Source organism: Grus americana, chromosome 2 (assembly GCF_028858705.1).
Source record: "Grus americana isolate bGruAme1 chromosome 2, bGruAme1.mat, whole genome shotgun sequence".
Lineage (NCBI taxonomy): Eukaryota > Metazoa > Chordata > Aves > Gruiformes > Gruidae > Grus > Grus americana.
Genome location: NC_072853.1, coordinates 25,472,993 through 25,491,790, shown reverse-complemented (window position 1 = coordinate 25,491,790; position 18,798 = coordinate 25,472,993). Strand labels below are relative to the sequence as shown.

At 37.3% G+C, this 18,798-nt stretch overlaps 1 protein-coding gene across 2 annotated transcripts in view; it reads left to right on the top strand.

Moving 5' to 3' along the window:
- Window positions 1-18,260, top strand: part of PTDSS1 (phosphatidylserine synthase 1) — a 32,405-nt gene extending 14,145 nt beyond the window's left edge. The window contains exons 6-13 of one of the 2 annotated variants that reach the window (XM_054814594.1): window positions 2,447-2,598; window positions 4,543-4,684; window positions 5,581-5,693; window positions 7,216-7,281; window positions 11,575-11,674; window positions 12,836-12,904; window positions 13,434-13,503; window positions 14,852-18,260. In XM_054814594.1, the coding sequence (XP_054670569.1) occupies window positions 2,447-2,598; window positions 4,543-4,684; window positions 5,581-5,693; window positions 7,216-7,281; window positions 11,575-11,674; window positions 12,836-12,904; window positions 13,434-13,503; window positions 14,852-14,961 (822 nt within the window). In that variant the 3' untranslated portion in view covers window positions 14,962-18,260. Of the gene's footprint in view, window positions 1-2,446; window positions 2,599-4,542; window positions 4,685-5,580; window positions 5,694-7,215; window positions 7,282-11,574; window positions 11,675-12,835; window positions 12,905-13,433; window positions 13,504-14,848 lie in introns of both variants that reach the window. The other variant, XM_054814593.1, reaches the window with a different exon arrangement.
- The last annotated feature ends 538 nt before the right edge of the window (window positions 18,261-18,798 follow it).

The following is an 18,798-nucleotide window of genomic DNA, read 5'->3' as shown; positions in this document are numbered from 1 at the left end:
GTCACACTTAAAATACTAAGTCTAGATGTAAGCACCTGAATTTAGTCTTTTAAATCATAGTTTTATGTAGAGCTTGCTTTCTTGAGAATGCTTGGTTCATCTGACAAGGCACTTATAATTCTGAAACATAGATGAGGATTTAGTTGTCTAAAATTAAACTTCTGGGTTTGAAAATACTAGTGCCATGAGTTCCTTTTCAAAACCTGATTTTGTTCTGTGGCATTGAAGGATACGCTGTTTTTTAAGGTAGTTTGAAACTGCTTAAGATTGGGATTTCACAAGTATCCATCCACAAAAAAACAACTTTGCTAGTTACTGTACTCATTTTTTCCCTCTGGAAAAGAATAAATTTGGATTTGTTTCACACGCACTCTTATCGTTCAGTTGATCATCGTCTTCAATTTGATACTGCATGAGGTGTCTAGTGTTCCCTGATGTTGAAAGGCAGATTATTGGAACAGACAATATGTTGGGTAAGGCTCATCATATAGAGAGGTTATCACCACTCAAATGGACTTTTAATGAATTAGTTAATTCAGGAAAGTCATTAGAAACCTACAGAAGTTATCAGGGCAGTTACACAGGGATTTAGCTGTGCATCTCCTATTAACTTTAATGGATTTCAGCTGGCTCCCTGTTCTGAAATGGGACACTCGGCTTGTGCTTCTTACACTTGGATTAAAGCTGGGATGCAGGCAGACCTTGGTCTCTTGTTCTGAGAAAACAGCTGGCACCTTAGAGGTGGCCTGGCTAACACCTGCCTTCTTTTTTTTGCTGCCTTACTGGCTCCTTTGACTGGATTATTGCAGATTGAGATTCGTAACCTAGTGCGCCTTTCAGGTTAAATTAATTTAAAACATGAAAGAGAAAATGTAGCAGGATAATGAGCAACACTGTATAGCTTGGGTCCTGAAAAGAAATTCACATTTTCTTTTCTACAAGTTGAAATTCTCATAGCCTTGTCAGAGAAAATCAAGTTGCTTTGATATACTTTTGCAAGAGTTTTCAAAGGAACTGTCATTGTCAATATCAGTCACTGTAATTTATTATAAATGGATCAGTATTCATTCTTGCTGTATACAGAAAAACTTCTTGTTCCTTTTCCCACATCTGTTTTTTTCAATTTGTTATTTACACATCTGTTAACAAAAAATACTTTATTACAGAATCATGCCAATAATCTTCCACAGACACAGTATATGTACATTAACTAACAAAAATTGTACTGTTTTTGTGGAAGTAAGAATATTCTTTAGTTTGCAATGTGTTTTGTTAAGCATCTTGAATATTCCGAAGGGAATGCTTAACACATGGCTGTCTTGATTTCCAGTCCACAGCCAACTTTTTCAGTTTATTTTCTGGGTTGCTGTGATTTTTCTTGTAGAAATAACAATACAATTATGTTCTCTTAAAGGAGAATGAGAGGTGCTGAATCCATTTCTAGCTCTCAGTAAATTATGTTTATACTTGCCTTAACTCTGGCTAGTTGTCCTCCTTCACACTGCCAAAAATGTAAAGTCACCACATGTATCTGTAAATAAATTTAATTGCCTTACTAATGTCTCGTAGTGTTCTTCAGTTGAGTATTCAGAAAGGAACAGATTGCTTCAGAGGTAACTGATTTGTGCACTTTCCAGGGGAAATCTTTAAGGGACTGCATATATTTTGATATATCCAGATGGTGTCAGCTTTTCAGCCTGATATTGGTTTGTTTCTGGCCTGTTTTCCAATTGTCTTTATTGTAAAAGTATGTTCATCCTTAATGCTTACAAGTAGGAAGGGAGAGTGGAATATCCTTTTAGCTTCTTGAGCCATTCTGGATCAAGTATAGCAGCAAAGTTTGTAGTGTCTGAAATATTGGTGAACTCTTAAATCTTTTTACAGTCACTAAATTTCTTAAAAGTAGCAAATGAAAGAAAGAGTTTTGAAATAGAACAAGTCTTAAGTCCTGAACTCCCAACACTCTTCAGTACTGACAGTTCTTACAAGTGCATCCATTCTGCTTACTGCGTCTTGTTGCTGGTTTAGAAAACATACTTCTTAGAACTATTTAGCAAAATCAAAACAAAGATTCTCTTCAATTTATTTTCTTTAAACACAAAACATCATCTTTTCTCCACAAAATGCAGTAGTTTTGCTTGTTTCATGCATTTCTATGAATATTCTGTGTATCATTTTTGAGAGGCCAAGAGCTGCGTGATATCTTTATGTACAGCATAGCCCCAACCGGGAATCGTGAGAAGGAAACCTCTGATGTCTTGTGTGGTTCTGTCCAAGGCCTTCTGCAATTACTAGAAGGATGTCCATCAAACTTCAGTGGTTGTGGCTCATGTCCTTGAAATATGACATGTACTGAAAAGCTGAATTTTGAATGTGTACTTAAAAAGTTAATTTATATGAATTCTGTGCTGTTGCTCACCCAGAATCTTTTTGCTGTATTCTGTAGCTCTTCTTCATGCACCTTCTGCCTAATTTTGCTGAATGCTGGTGGGATCAAGTCATTTTGGACATCCTGCTTTGTAACGGGGGTGGCATCTGGTTGGGCATGGTAGTTTGTCGTTTCTTGGAGATGAGGACCTATCACTGGGCAAGCTTCAAGTAGGTCTAAATTAAAGATTGATAAACATTGTTTGATATTCTAATATTAAATTCATTTCCTTGGGAAATAGACTTTCTTCTTTGCATATGTAAAATGCATGTGGTATAGAAATAGCATGCAGTCTGCATGTGCTAACAAAGCTGTAAATTTATTTTAAATGTTAAAAATCCATCTCATAGTAATGCTACTGTACAGCATATATTTTTAAATAGGACTATGTATATGTAATTTTCCTTTGCAATCTAAGTTGCGAGCATTGATGCCAAATGAAAATAGAAAGTAGTAAAGCTATTTGCATTTTCAAGCTTATTTTCGACAAGTTAAACTTTGAAGAAGGCAGCGAACAAAACAAATTGTAATTGTTTTCTCCTTATACAATGTTTTTGAACGGGATTTGGGCTCACCTTGATGAGGCATTAGTGTGGCAATCTGTCAGTGCTAGTTGTAGCTGCAGAAGAGGAATCAGACTGATTGTACCTGTGCTGTTAATTGCCTTACCCTGTTGCTGAGCCTCTAAAATAAATGGAGTAGTTGCAAAATAAAGTAGCATTTGTTGTGTAAAAGGGCAACAGCTTATGTCCTAGTAAGTGTCAGATCCTAGCTGTCCAGGTATGGTTTCTTCCATAGTTTTTTGCCCCTCTCCTGCCTTCTTCCCTGCCAGTTGGTGGCAAGCATGGTTATCTGCACGTTACCAATGGTATGGATGAAACAGGATCAAATACAATGAATTGTCAAAGGATTTGGCTTCCAAATTTATACCCTGCATGAACTTCTGTACTGCTTTCTTTTCTTACTCACAAATTTGTTAATTGCTCTGAGAACCATCTAGCCTTTAGTCTCAATTAAATTTTCTTGCATTTCAGTTCAGGAAGAATAATGAGCATTATAGAGTTCATGGTCCCTCTCTTTATAGAGTTCACTGAAAGTTAAAACAGCAAAATGTCTATGGCAGGACTAGTCTTTATTGTCTTTGTGGAATATTTTTTCCTCATATTCTTTTAAATGGATGGGTACATTTTTTTTTGACCCTTAATATGAAGAGCTGCTGCATAGAATAAGAAGCTTTGACCTGTGCTCTTTTATTTTCTTTTTCTTTTTTTGTTGTATAAGCACACATCTTAAAGATTAGAAGGTTCCCATTAGCCTAAAAGAACCCAAGTATCAGAAATATCAAATCTGATTTATTTTTTTTTTTTTGTCCAGAAGGGCTAGGGAAGTAATAGGGTGAAAACTGATTTCTAGCCCTTCAGAAAAGGAAACTCTGAGTTTTTCTTGGATTCCCTGTCCTTTGGATGCTGTTGCTCATCTGAATTGATGTTATGAAAAGCAAGAACCAGTAATGCATCTGTCAGATTCACATCCACTTTCACAGGGGAATTTAAAAGCCTTCTAGCCTTTAATGGTGCTATCACATCTCTCCAGAAGATTCACATGCATCTAATATCAGAACAGCAGGGGTTGTATGTGCTGCAAGTGCCATATTTTCAAACCTGTGGAGCCAGCCCCTCATACAATTAGTGAATAATGAATCTGACAGATTCTTGAAGGATTGGTGACAGTGAGCTCTGGAACATGGAGTCTTTGGGATAAGAGGAGTGGCAGCATAGACTAGGAAGAAATATCCTCTAGATTTTCCAAGGGGTTGCAGAATTGCAATCCTTGTTTCTTTCCTTCATGGAAAGAATGGTAGATATGTTTTATAGTTAGTTACTGACTGAGGATAGAGGAGGGTGGGCTTTCATAACAGAATGCACCCTGACTGAAATGTATAATAGATTATGTTTCTTAATTCACCCTTTCCTGGTACATGATTGTGTCTGTGAAGATCTTTGCTGATCAGCAAAAAAGCGTGACTGTTCTGAAACATCAGTGACATGGCTATTGCTTGGTTTTTTCCCCCTTGTGTATTCCCTGTATTTACTCCAGCCATTCTCTTTTTCTAGAGACATTCACACGACCACAGGGAAAATCAAAAGAGCTGTATTACAGTTCACCCCAGCCAGCTGGACCTATGTCCGCTGGTTTGACCCTAAGTCTTCATTTCAAAGAGTGGCTGGAATCTACCTTTTCATGATCATTTGGCAGGTAAGAAATAAATTCTGTGAAATCAAAGCTGCCATCAGCTCAGTTACTTATTGGCTGTGTTTGGCTAGAAGATGTTCTAATGCAATGTATGTCTGTCATTGAAATACACAGTTAAATGAATTGATGATACAGGATTGGTCAGGGCATTGTTCATGGGAGTTACATAATAGTTCAGGAGTGTAATTACAGAATCTGTGGAAAAACCCAAATGTTACAGATTGCTGTACTGGCTATCAGATTGCTCTTTGCAATTGATACAGTTTTAAAAACTGCTAGACAGTGAGGGTTTGGGGGTTTTGTTGGTTTGGTTTTGCTGTGGGGTTTGTGGTTTCTGTTTGTTTTTTCTTTCCCATTGACTGTTGGATGGATCACTGATACTCAGAATTCTGGCCTAGATCCAGCAAGACTCCATAATATCTCTCAACTGCTTTGATGCTTAATCTTGCAAATGCTAGCAGACTTCACTAAACCCTCTATTTTTTAATGTTTTTAATTTGCTGAATTTGACAGAAACATATTTTTTTTTTTTAATATGATCTATTCTACTCTACCAAATTTGCCTCAGTCATTCATACTTGATTTAAGATATGAAAATTACCAGAAGAACTCTGCAGTGTGAATTAGTGTCTGATCCCTTAATGGGTTTCTAGAAAGAGAGCAAATACTTTCATGGAGGTGTCTAGGGGAGAATTCTTTGCTTCACTAGTATATTCCTTGCTTGTCCTAGAGTGGGAATCTTAGACTCTACATCCTCAATCTAATCAGTAGGGCTATAGTAGAGCATGAATAGTTTTTCTTCTGTGTTTTAGTTCCCATATTAATCTTTGCACACTTTTTGTACTAATTACAAGTCACATAAGTTGAAGACTTTTAACTAACTTTTCTTTTTTTTTAAGCTGACTGAGTTGAACACATTCTTTTTGAAACATATCTTTGTGTTCCAAGCAAGTCACCCTTTAAGCTGGGGGAGAATTCTCTTCATAGGAATCATTACAGCACCCACTGTAAGGTAATTTTGTTGCCATGTTTTTTCTTAAGTTTAAAGTAGCTTGACTTCTAGGCACCCAAGAACTGCATTTAGTTTGTGTATAAGTACAGCACATTTCAAGAAATTTATGCTTTTGCCACCATGGACAGCAAAACAATCATAACTTTCAATAAAATTTATTTTCTGCCAAGTAAACTAATAAGGTGAAGTGTATATAAACATCTGTGTTTCCATAGGGATGCAGAACCAGTCTGTTCCATCTTCTGTTTGTATAGTATCTGCCTGTGTTTGAGTTAACTGCATACATTAACCTCGAGGACTGCATGTGAAAGTATCCAAGTTGATGAGTCAGATGCTCTCAAAAGTGTATATGAGGGAAAAGAGCTGTTGGATTTTTCTGAGCTTCTTATTCTGTTTGTCTGCAGGAAATATGAGCATGTTAAAAGATGGAACATTACCATATTCTGAGTAACAGAACAGTATATATGCAGTATTAACAGTTGTGTAGAAACAACCTGCTTTTAGTCATGCACACTGCTTCACATTGTTAGCAGAGTCCCCTTAATTTTTTTCTTCCTGTAACATAGCTGGAGTTAGACAGAATGCACACAGTTTTGAAGTTAGAGGCAGGGAACTTCCCATTCATGAGTAAAGTGACGTAATCTTGGACATTTAAATGGAAGTCTTGCATTGGTTTATTCATAAAATGCAGCTGTTAGTGTCTGAAGTTATGTGCAGTGATGTTACACTGTTGATTAAATCACCTTAAACATCCTACAAGCTCCTGTATAGGTGAGCTTTTAAGTATTTTTATGGCACTTGCCAACCTGTAGAAGTCTTTATTCTTAAACAAACCTTGTATTTTTGGATTAATAACACTTGTCTTCCCCATCTGTCAGTGCAAATCAGAGGCAGAGAATGAGAAAAGGAACTTTGGTCCCACTTCTTTGGAATTCCCCTCTTTCTTTAAACTCTTGAAATTTAGGAGCATGAACAACAGAGCAGAGCGGTCTCCAGGCTGTTTTCAAAATAGTGAGAAATTCTACTCTGCTTGAGAGGAAAACGTGTCAATGGCTAGAGCACTCATCCGGGATATGGAATAACCAGATCCAGTTTCTTTCAAGATTCAAACCTACATCTCTCAAGAAAATACAGTTGTTAATACATTAAATACAAACTGTTGAAAAAGTGGGGTATTCTCTAATTCTTTTTGAGGCTGTTGTACTTTGTCTAAAAGAATTGGAGATTCGGTGGAGAGACAGGAGACAAATATGTTGCTTTGTTAGTCTACTAGTTTGGGTACTTTCCCGGTCCTTGCTCTCAGGATTGTTTTCTGTGTTGTTTCAAGCTATTCGATCCATGTGATAATCTGTCCTCCTAGAATTGAAGCCATCTGGTAGACATCCAGCATGATTGCATGTGTTTCAACCATCAGCACTTAATTTTCAGTATAGATACACTGGTAACATAAACTCATTTTTAAAATGTAAATATTCTGAGGACTTTCAGCTTCACTGAAGAATTTCTTTGTTTCCCTTCTCAGGCAATACTATGCATACCTCACAGATACGCAGTGCAAGAGGGTGGGAACTCAATGCTGGGTGTTCGGGTAAGTGTTGTTGCTGCATTCTCGAAACACTTGGACAAGTGTTAAGTACAAGTCCGGCACAGGAGCAGTCTTTGCATGAAGCCAGTCCTTGTTTTGTGGTGTTTTTAGTATAAAGAAAAGTATGGAGAGATTTTCTTCTTTTTGCAAGTTCAGAGGAAAGGAATTTCTGGATTTGGAGGTATAACATGGGAAGTGATGGAATGAGTAAGGAGAACAACAGAAGGAAGAACTAGAAACTGCTGGATAAAGCTAGTTTCCTTCAAAGTAGCATTGGCCTTGCTGCCCATAGTCTCAGTCAGACAAGAAGGATAAAGCTTTTGCCTCTACTGCTTGCCTGTCATCGGAGTAATGTTTACCTGGCCTTCAAGGTGGGCATTGCTGCTGTTGGCGAAATAGCAACAGAAGACTGTGAAACAAACTACAATTATCAACTATGTCTATTCTGTTTTCAAAGAGGGAAAAGAATAATGCTATGAATGTTGTTTACCTTAGCTACACTCTATTTCAATGTGTCTCTTGGGGGACACCTTTAAATGAAGAGATGCACGATTGCTTCTGGTTAGAACTTCCTTCTCTGAATGGCTTGACTGAAATGTACTGTTCTGGAAACCAGAAGCATATGCTATTGTGGCATGGTAAAAGTTTCTTGTAAATAAACAGCATAGTAGTGTCCCTTTTGATTTATGACTTGGAAGTTTACAAATGGGAAAGCATAAAAGATCTGAAATCATGTCTTAAAGAAAAAAAAATTATATATTTTAAGAAACTATTCAAGAAGCTAACTTCTGACGGCAATGATTTTAAATTAAAAGAGCTATTTCATTCTCTTTGTCAAGATTAGTATGTCTTATTTCCAGGATTGTCTGAACCAGTTTTGTGTTTAATAGAAAAATCTATTACTGTTTCAAATTGGAATAACATTTCAATGAGCCATAAAATACTTAGATCTAATTTAGAGACAGTGCTCTAGCAAACTTATCTCACTTTACTGTTAGTCTCAGAGACGTTAGAGTTTTAGGAACAGTGCTGGCCTGAAAGGGATGTTTTCAGGTGAGCTGCACCACCGTAAAGAATACCCCTTTGAGAAGAGAGCAGAGCATGCTGCCAAGTAAATGAAGGGATTTCTACTCTTGTTTTCAATGTACCCTGGAGAACATGACACATGTCTCCTTGGGTTTGGCTGGGCTTAAATATTCAACTCCTTCACTAACTTATACCTTCCTGAATGGATCTATTACTGTCTTCGAGTCCTGACTGTAGCATCCAATGGACATACAAAAGGTAGTAGCTCTGTTTTTGTTGAGTTTCACTGATTCTGAGTAGGAGTTGACAATATTTTCTGTAAGCCTAAACCTCCTGACTTAGGATCCCAGTCCTCAAAACATGCATTATGATTCCTAAAGAAAGGCCGTAACATACACGGTCCTTAAGGGCATTGGATTTTTTAATGATCATGGCAGAGTAACCTGTATTCCTGGGTTTGGTATGGATGGTGCTTTAGTACTGAAGATAACTAATTAATCACATAGGTAATATAACTACTTAATTTAAAATTAGGATCAAATAATCTTGCTCTGTTTGTGCATAAACATCTTAGTAGTTACAGATCAACTGTGTGGATATTTTGGAGATGAGCATTTGAATACAGACATGTTAGTAAAATCTGTATTTAAGTGATTTAGGAATTGAGATGTTTATATAAAAAAGGAAATTTTCTGAACTATAGATGGTAATTTTAGAGTCTTAAAGAAGACATATTTTAAACAATTTTATAATTTTGGGGGAAGAATTTTCAAGTTCTGCGTTATCAAGAAAGATGAACTTCTGTGTTTCATCCAAAAGAGAGAATGTAAACACAGTCTTTTGCAAGCTGAAGGGAAATAGGGTACTGAATGTTTGCCTTTTGGCTCTGAAAAATTGTTAAGGATTACAGCAACTATCAGCCTTGGTTCAAAGGTCTCATTGAACACATTAGTGTAATACATGTCAATAAATAGATGCTCAAATATCTCTTTACAATTGCATAATAAGAACTGAAATAGAATATTCATCTACAGTCTGATCTAATCGTGGAATATGTGCATGGAGTAAGTATTCACCTTGATACTGCTTGCTTCTGTAATCTGCTAGAATAAACAGAGCAATGCTAGGAGTTCCTGTTTGTTGGAAAAGCAACACTTCCAGTAATTTAACTATGCAGAATATAATTTCTGAAATAATTAAAAGCAAATATATAAAATATTCATATCTGTAGTGATCAAGAAACACTTCTAAAAGCACAGATTGAATTTGTAACAGCATAACCATGGGAACAATTAAAACCAGTGCTTTGCATTAACATCAAACTGTGCTCTCTGCAACTTGATGTACACTGTAGCATCACTCTCAACAGGTAGACAGTAAGTGATATAAGGCATGAACAAGGTCAGGGCAACAGGTTTCCTGGAAATTGCACCATTTTAATTAAGATGAAACCTTTCAAAAAGGAGTATCTGTTAGGATGTTACAAGACCATTTTGATTGAATGAAAACTTACAGTGTCTCTTAGTTCTGTTGAGTATTCTTATCACGCTTCAGTAAGATACTTGTTAGCATTCTTCTATCTTTTGATTTACTACTACTTTAACTGTAATAGCTGTCCTCTTGTACAATGTGCTTAACCCAAGTATTCTTGACAAGAATAATGGAAATAACATATAAATGCAGCACAAGCAGCTGTATCATTTTTTGAGTCCTTGTTGAAAATAGCCTATTGTTTTGTTTATACCTTCGAATATATCATACCCTCATATGTTTGTTTCCTGATGGTGGTCTTTCTGTTCCCACTGCTGTAGTTCAGTTTAACTATTTTTTTAGTCTGCAACAGGATCAGTAAGAATAATATAAAACCAAGAAAGAAAAATAGTTGGTGACCCAACAGAGTAACGCTGCTTTCAAGTTTTTACCAATATGCACCTCATTAATTTGCAGTATTGGTCAATTAGGCATTACTTCCACAATTCTTAAGTTTTGGCCCCACTCATCATCCTGCAAGTCACATTAGATGTTACAGAGAAAGCTGTAATTTATTATTTGCACCAGGACCATCTCTGCAATGCCAATGGTTAAGTTATGCATGCATCTTTCCACTCTCTTTCATGGAGGGAGCTTGCTGTCAGCCAAGCAGTAGAGCTGGTTTTGGCAGCTCCCTGGTTGTGGAGAGTGCTGGTTGGGAACATCCTGCAGCATCGAGCTTGGGAGACTGCAACACTTGACCAGATGTTAAGTGTGCCTGCACACATTTGAGGAGGAGTGTCCATGTGTGTGCTCATGTACAGCCTCAAAGTCACTATTGAACAAGTTATAAATTTATAAAACTTTAAGTATTTAGTTTTTAAAATCTTTGTGATTTGCTTGAGCTTGAGAAGAGTCAATTTTCTACACTCTTGCTGCACCAGTCACATTTCTACACTTGTATTTGTTAAAAAAATTGTTATTTTGTGTCCAGGACACACACAAACTAGATATATTTCCATGGCAAATGATGGAAGCTTTGGATTCATAACCCCTTGCTCCCCACCAGGTGGTGAACAAGCCTCCATAGCTTTGAGCCTGAAAAGATGTAAACATCTGGTAACGGGGAGAGGGCTGGAGATACTTGTTTTGATTCTTATAATGCCAGAGAGGAAAGTAAATACTGCAATTCTTCCTCTCACATTTCTTCCCAAATCCTCTGAGACTGTAGCATGGACCTGGGTTTACACATAAACCAAACCAAATGTGTGGATTCTCAAAGAATTTGAAACACTGTTTCATGTTAATTTTGTCATGTTAATTTTGTCATTAAAATCCATCTGAAGCAATCAAAGTAGCCCATTAAGAACTGTAGTAAATCTACATCTAGTAGAGAAATACCCAAAGCACAGTTCTAGTTCACCCAACAGGGAGGCTATTGTTTTTTTTAGCATGGAAAAGAACTTTATAGCTGATGAGGGCTGAAGCACAGTGGTAGGTATAAAGAGGAATTCTCTGTTGTTGGCACACACTCCTGTTTGTTCCCTGGACAAGCGGAGGTTTGCGGAATTGTGAACTGCCAGTCGATCGCTTTTTGTATACTGTTTATGCTGAAGAAAAGTATAGAAAGAAAAATGAATTTCCCAAAGAATTGCAGTTAATAGTGGTGTTGGGGAGGTGTGTGCTCACCAGGGAGTAGTCCTTGTTTACAACTGCTGATCTGGGGTCTGGGTTGTGAGTGTGTGAGTTAAATCCTTAGTGTTTGTAACCACTTTCCCCTCCCCTTTCATTTACCCACAGGGTTATTGCTTTCCTTGAAGCCATAGTGTGCATAAAGTTTGGACAGGATCTCTTTTCCAAAACGCAAATACTGTATGTTGTGTTCTGGCTTCTCTGTGTGGTAAGTGAGATTTCTCACATGAAACATAAAGCATGGCAAAAGCATCGAAAGCATCTAAATAGCTTCCTCTCTGGAACATTGGCAGCAGCGGATCATTGTGGGGGAATGCTGGTAAAGAGCTTTGTGCATGTCCTAGGAAAAGCAAATGCTAGTTTGTTTAGAACACATTTTGAAAGGACTAGAATAACTTTTTTCTTATTTCTTGACATAGCAGAATATAGCCACTGTACCAGTGCTTAACAATGAAACAAACACTAGTTATAGGGTGTTTTATGAGAGAAAACATCAGTTCGATTGAGGCTAATTTTGGTGCTTGCTAAAGTGCCCACTGGAAAGGAACAGGAGTTAATGAATAGCGTTAATAAGTAATGCATGTTGTTTCACACTGAAGTCTTACAACTACATAAACAACCCTGCTTTATCAGGCAAATCATTCTCACTCAGCCTGCAACTTTCTGTACTTAAGTGTGATTACTGCAAATGCAGCATGAAATGCCCATTTTATAACAGTAAATGGATGTTTGTCTTGCCAGACTTGTAACTCTGATGCCAAACACATTTTAAATGGTCAGTGAAAAATAAGGCATTTATAATGGGCTGACAGATAAATACTTCTCCCTTCCAGTTGGGAACACAGTTTGAACAGGTGATAGGGAGTCAGAATTTATTGTTCTCTTATTTAGCATGACGATTTTATTCATGAAACTTCAGAGGAGAAAAGTATCGAACTGCTCCCTGGATCACAGCACAACAAAACCAAACATGTAACCCAGCCTGAAGTATGGGGCAGGGAGAAGGAGAATTTGTTTTTCTGGTTCCTGATAATATACCTACAAAGGCAGTTGGTAGGCACTTGTATGACGACTGTACAGTGCGAGAACAAAAACTGCTCTGATGGAGTATCCTGCATGTATGTGAGTGATCGGTATGTGTTTTCATACTCCCATTGAGAATCGTTCTGCATACCCCATGGTGACAGAATGTGTATCTTGAAGTTGAAGCTTGAGTCTTACTCATCCTGAGAAAAGATGCAGAGAGAAACAGAGCATGAAAGTCTCTGAATGCGGAATCTATGGGAACTTTGAGGTCTTGATACAGCAAAGAATTTGAAGAAGGTGTACAGATTATTATTTTTTCTTTTTCTTCTTCTTCCTTGTTTAGGCCTTTACAACTTTCCTGTGTTTATATGGTATGGTTTGGTACGCAGAATACTACGGCCACCGAGAAAAGGTATTTTATTAGGAAGCCTGTTTTTGTTTTATACCAGAGTTAAAAGTGCAAAGCTCCTAGACATTAGAATTCTTTACCAGAGCTAGTATAAAAGGGGATGAGGGGGGATGGTCCAGAGACTAACTGAAGTCAATAGAAAGAACTCTGAATTCAGCAGGCCTTGGACAGATCCCAAATTACACTGTGGTTTCTAAAGAATGCGGTCTTCTTAGTTACTCAAAATGAGACTGTAATTTTAGCAAAGCATTCAGGGATGAATGGTTAGCTGATGTTCCCATTGTACAGGTGGAATGCTAGGGGAATATTAAGAATACTTGGTTACACAACAGATCACGTGGCAAGTGGTGAGTTCTTACTGTATCATCTATGTTGTACCTCCTAACTAGGAAGGGAAAAGTCTTAAGTACTGGCTGAATGTTTTATGAGGACTTCTGCCACAGTTTAGATTTACAAGTCTAATTGCAAACAGAAGTGATGATAACAAGAACCACCAGCATCCCAATGACAGGTGTCCTTCTTGTTTTTGCAGACCTTATCAGAAAGTGAAGACAGCCCATACAGTCCAGATGCTTCCTGGCTTCATTCTAAATTCAGTAGAGGTATTGGCAGTTTTGCACCTATGTTCTCAAAGTGGTATCATTAAGCCTCAGCACTAGGAAATGAGGCTTGAGAAACTTGCCTTTGAGACAACTGGACTTATTTAAACATCCCTGCAGGAGCTATACAGATGAATCATCTGCAAAGCTATTTCACTTTACTTCCTTTTCTCTTCTAACTCTTGGACAAGTATTTATTTTTTAATGAAGCAACTGAATTTTTCTGCCATTATTCCAGGCCATTCTTGCAGGTTTAGAGCATTATACATTTCATAACTGTTGTGGACAGGTTTTCTCTCTGAACATTGCATGTTTGATTTGAAACCTATGAATGTGAATTGTGTTTTTATTCCTGCTTGTTAAGAAACAGTCAAGAATGTGCCCTGGAGCTTGTGTTCTTACTGACACTTGCCTAGTCAATGCAGTGCTGCTGGTCATAAACGATTTTCTCTGTCCTAAGCAAAGGCAGCCTTCTTATTTGACTTCTTTTCCCTACACTAGAGGTCAGTTAATTTATGTGCTTCTTCCATTAACTCTTTCATGTGGTCTTGCTTCTGGAACAAATACCAAGATTCACACCTGGAAGTTATATCTGTGAGAGTTTATGCTCCAGATGTTTGTATCATTAAAAATATTTCTTATTTGGCATGTGCTTGAAAAGCACCTATGGCAGAGCTTCTTTATATTTCATAGATTATTTTTCTGGATGCCAATATTAATTTATTCTCAGTCTAGTAAATTTATGGATTTTATATTTTGGAGAAAAATTGCTTGCACTTAAAATGTTTTTCCCATTTATACATGCTGGAGAAATCTAGCCAAGCAAATCTTTCTCTAACTTTCTGTTACTTCATTAATTATAAACTTCATCCTCATTCATGTTTTGCTCTTGAATTCTTGTTTCAGTTCCCATTGTCTTCCTCTGCTTTCTCAGTGTCAAACATGGTCTGTCATATGAAAGACTGAAAACAAGAAATGTGCTTTTACAAGGATCTGTGACCTCACTTCCATAGTTCTTAATTTCTGATAGTAGTACATACCAGTAATAAAAATGTGGAAGTTTAATTATTCATGTCATTTAAAATGGACGATGTTTCACCACTGTATTCTGCTATAGCAAACTTCTGAATTTTTGGAGGAGGAAGAATTTTACAGAAGTCTTAAGAACTGCACTTTTTTAAAAAAAGCAAATAGGCCACTAGATGGAGTACAAGTATTGACCAGTTTGTATTAGCCTGAAATAATCCATACTGTAAACATTGTAGCTCTAGAAAGCCTTACTGTCTTTTAGACAAGAGCTTGACAATGTCAAATACATACATAAAATAAAAAAATATTTGTTTCTCAGCAGGTGCTGACAATAGTCCACCAAAACATTCAGTCAATAGTGAAAGCCATTCATCTAGGAGGAGGAATCGGCACTCCAAATCGAAAGTAACAAATGGAATCGGCAAGAAATAAGAATGGTCTCTGCAGATATCCTACAGTGTGACCAGAGGTGACAAAGAAAATCAGACCTGGCTCTGAATTTCCAAATGGAAGATTGATTTTTAAATTTAAAAGTTAAAAAAGGAGGTGTTGAAGAAAAGGATGATCAAGATGGAGCCACCAGTGTAGTGCAAATCATTGCCTGCTGACACTTGCCATTCACTGATTTAAATCTAGGTTCTTCAGCATGTGGCACCAAAAGCTAATGAAGAGTATGCTGGAAAGAAAAAAATTGTCCTAGCAGGTACACCCTGGTTTGTGTTCAGGTGCTGGAAGTGCATTTTTAATATCTTAGTTGAGGACTTAAACACAAAACTTAGTAAACTGATAATCAGTTGGCATGTTCGTTGGATTTGTTTTGTTTTACTGTGTTTTTGTTGTTTTCTGAAAGTATGCAATCCTTTGACTAAAAGCAACTCTGCCCTTCTTAGTCTCACAACTAAACTTTTCTATACAGCAGTTAGTAAATATTTAAAATTTCCATACTCGTATCCAGCTGTTTGCTTTTATGTAAAGGCTCTTTAGACCTTGTGACAGGGTTTTACCAGCGAAGAAATGGGTCCAGGTTTCTTGTAAAGGGTGTGAAATTGACCTTCAAATGTGGTTTTCTTGTTCTGCATTCTCCTTCTGCTTGATTGATTGTTACATATTCAATTTCTTCTAAGTTTTTAAAATACTTCTATAAAAACCTGTTGCAAAGTAGAGGGCTGTGCCTTCTGCCCTTAGAAACAGATGTCATGTCGTTTAGTTGGTTTTATGCCTTTACTGCAGTGTGTTTTGCATCTTCAAGTGCAAATATGTAATTTTTTCAGCTGTGTCATGTGCACAATGTTCCTTCCCGCTCCCCTCTAATTTGCCTCTGCCTCAGCTGGAACCAGAAATCCCGGTGCCTTCAGACTGATATTAGAAACTGCTTTGAAGGCTCTGATGCCCTGTGAAGCCTGGTGATAAGGCAGTTTTTTGCTGAAGTTGAGTTGCTCACTACTTCCAGAAACATAATTATTTGTGAAGACTTGCTGTAGTCTTTGGTGTCTGAGAGGTAGCATGATATTACTGTGATATACCCTGTTGCTTTGGTATTTCCTATCATGCAGTCAGATACACAACAGCAAAGTCACTCTTTCAGGTTTGGTGGGTTTTTTGTGTGATGCTTTGTTAGGTTTTTTTTTTTTTTAATGTATTACTTCTGACATCTAGCAAAGTGGATCATTCTCCAGCAGTGAACATAATGATTAAGTCAAGAGGTAAACAATCAAGAGCAATCAGTTCCTGTATTAAGTTATCAAAATGTTTTTGTGCCAATTAGATTTTGGGATTTGTGAGGTTCAGAGAGGTAGGTAGCTCAAGCAAGTATAAATAATACCCATTAGTCACTTAGTCTCCAGAAGAAAATGGGATTTCCTTTTTCTGTGAATAACGTTACTGTGATTTGCCACAGACTAAGTACTAAAAAAAATGCAGCAGAGACTTTATACAAGTGTATGATACTGTAAATAGAAAAAAAGTATCCTGTGTAAGCCATTAATTCCTATGTGCCACAGATTATCAGTGTTTTCAATGCACTTAAGTGTTGCTGCTGAACTCCTCGAAGGACCTTCATTTCCCACCTCTCTTTTCAATCAAACATAAGACCTACAACTTGGAAGTAACATAGTAGAAGCTGCTATATCATCATTGCTACAGTGACATTAAATGTTACATGAAAAAAAAATGTTAGGAAGACTTTCAGGCTTTCCTACAACTACTTGGTTTTCATTCATACTATAGCAATTTCATGTATTGTCTCCTTATTTGTAATGTACTACATGTTGATGAATGTATTTGTAGATTTCTTTGGATACTTGGACTTGTTACTTTTTTATTTTCTTGGTTAATAACTCAGTCTGTGTAAGACTGAAGAATGGCATTGTAACTTTTCTATCTATTCAATACCAAAGCAAGAGGTTGGAAGTCTAATGGTTTAGATATTTTAAATACTGTGGTTTTCAAAGGTAAGGGCCTGTTTTGTACTTGCAAGGTGTATACACACCAACTATGTATACAAAGCTTACATGTAAGCAGATGCTGAAATACAGTATCTACTTGCCTGTAGGGACAAGCACACATTTTGTAAATGCAGACCTGGTGCTCACACTGCTGAAATTGCACCCTAAAAATATTGGAAAGGCAATGTTGGAAGCTGACTTCTGTATGCTATTACAGCAGCTTGGCCTTGAAGAAATGTTGTTTGACAACACCTTTAAAAAATATTTCCTATGAAGTCTTTTTACTTCATTTTTTGTGTTTGTTTGGGTTGTTTTTTGTTGTTTTGGTTGTTTTGATTTTTTTTTTTTTACTGCTTTAAAAGAGGGATGACTAGGGAGAGGGGAAACTTAAGTGAACTATTCAAGTGCTGGTTGGAAAATGGCACTTTGTGTCCTCTGTCAGCAGTTCTGGCTGGAATTCACATGCGTTCTCACAAGTCCTCTGCTGATTTGACAACTGTATTTTCAGCCCCATCGTCTTTGGGCATGAGCTTTGCACTGTCAGGCATTGAAAGGTGCTTTTGATCACTGCTGTAAAATTAGTGATCCCAATTTTATCATTTACTGCGCTATTGCTGAATTCTGTATGTGTGTAACACCTACAGTGACAAATCACTGAGCTGTTTAGCAACAAGCATCCATGTATGAATCCTGCTGCTTGAAGAGTATTTTGTAACAGTCACGGATGCGCTGTCCTGTCTTTAACTACTTGTTCTGTCACAGCCTCTCATTCTACTTTCCTGCTTCTGATGTTCTTTCCTTTCTCTGTCCTCTAGTGATCTGCCCTGCTGCTATGGAGAGACCTGAATTGGCCCTCCAGAGGCTGTCCATCAATCGTGTCAGTCATTGAAGGGAGGCTAATTTGGGGCAGCATGGTGTTAGCAGAGGGTAGTGGCAAGAACTTTAAGTAGTGGATTAAATAAAAATGGAAAGTTTTAAAATGCAGGTTTTCAGTGAACCAGAGCTAGCCTTGAATACTGGATTCCAGTATTAAAGTTGTTGCATAGATCATACGCTGCATCCAATTAAATATTTGGAGTGTGATTTCAACCAGTGCTTTTGTTACTCTTCTGTGAAGATCATCACTTGATGTTGCAGCTGTTAAAACCATAATATTTTTTACTTTGTTATCACAAGAGGACACAGATGTTACCATGTATTTAATAGTTTTTGAATAGACTTGCTCTGTATTGATTGCAAATAATTGTATTTTGCAATAACTCAGTAAATCAACCCATGTCACCAGTATGTGTGTTTGTCTGTACCTGCAAGGCATAGGAAATGATTACATACTGCCTTCAGAAGCTATTACATTTTATTCTGTGTAATTGCATGCTGATAAACACAGCGGTTCCTGAGTAGCCTACAGTGCACACTAAGTTTTGCTGTAATTTATTATTTTGGAGCAACAGATCTGATAATATTCTGAAGTTTCTCTAGTATACAGGATAAGTCTTGTCTTTAATTATTCTTTGGATTTGTTTTACTATTGGATGGAAGAGCTGAGTGTGGTGGGTTGACCCTGGCTGGAGGCCAGCTGCCCACCAAAGCCAGTCTGTCATTATCCACCCTCAGCTGGATGGGGGAGAGAAAATGTAACATGGGTTGAGGTAAGGACAGGGAGGGATCATTCACCAGTTACTGTCATGGGCAAAACAGACTCAGCTTGGGAAAATTAATTTAATTTATTTTATTGGTAATAAGAGTAGAGGAATGAGAAATAAAATCAAATCTTAAAACACCTCCCCCCACCCCTCCCATCTTCCAGGACTCAACTTCACTCCTG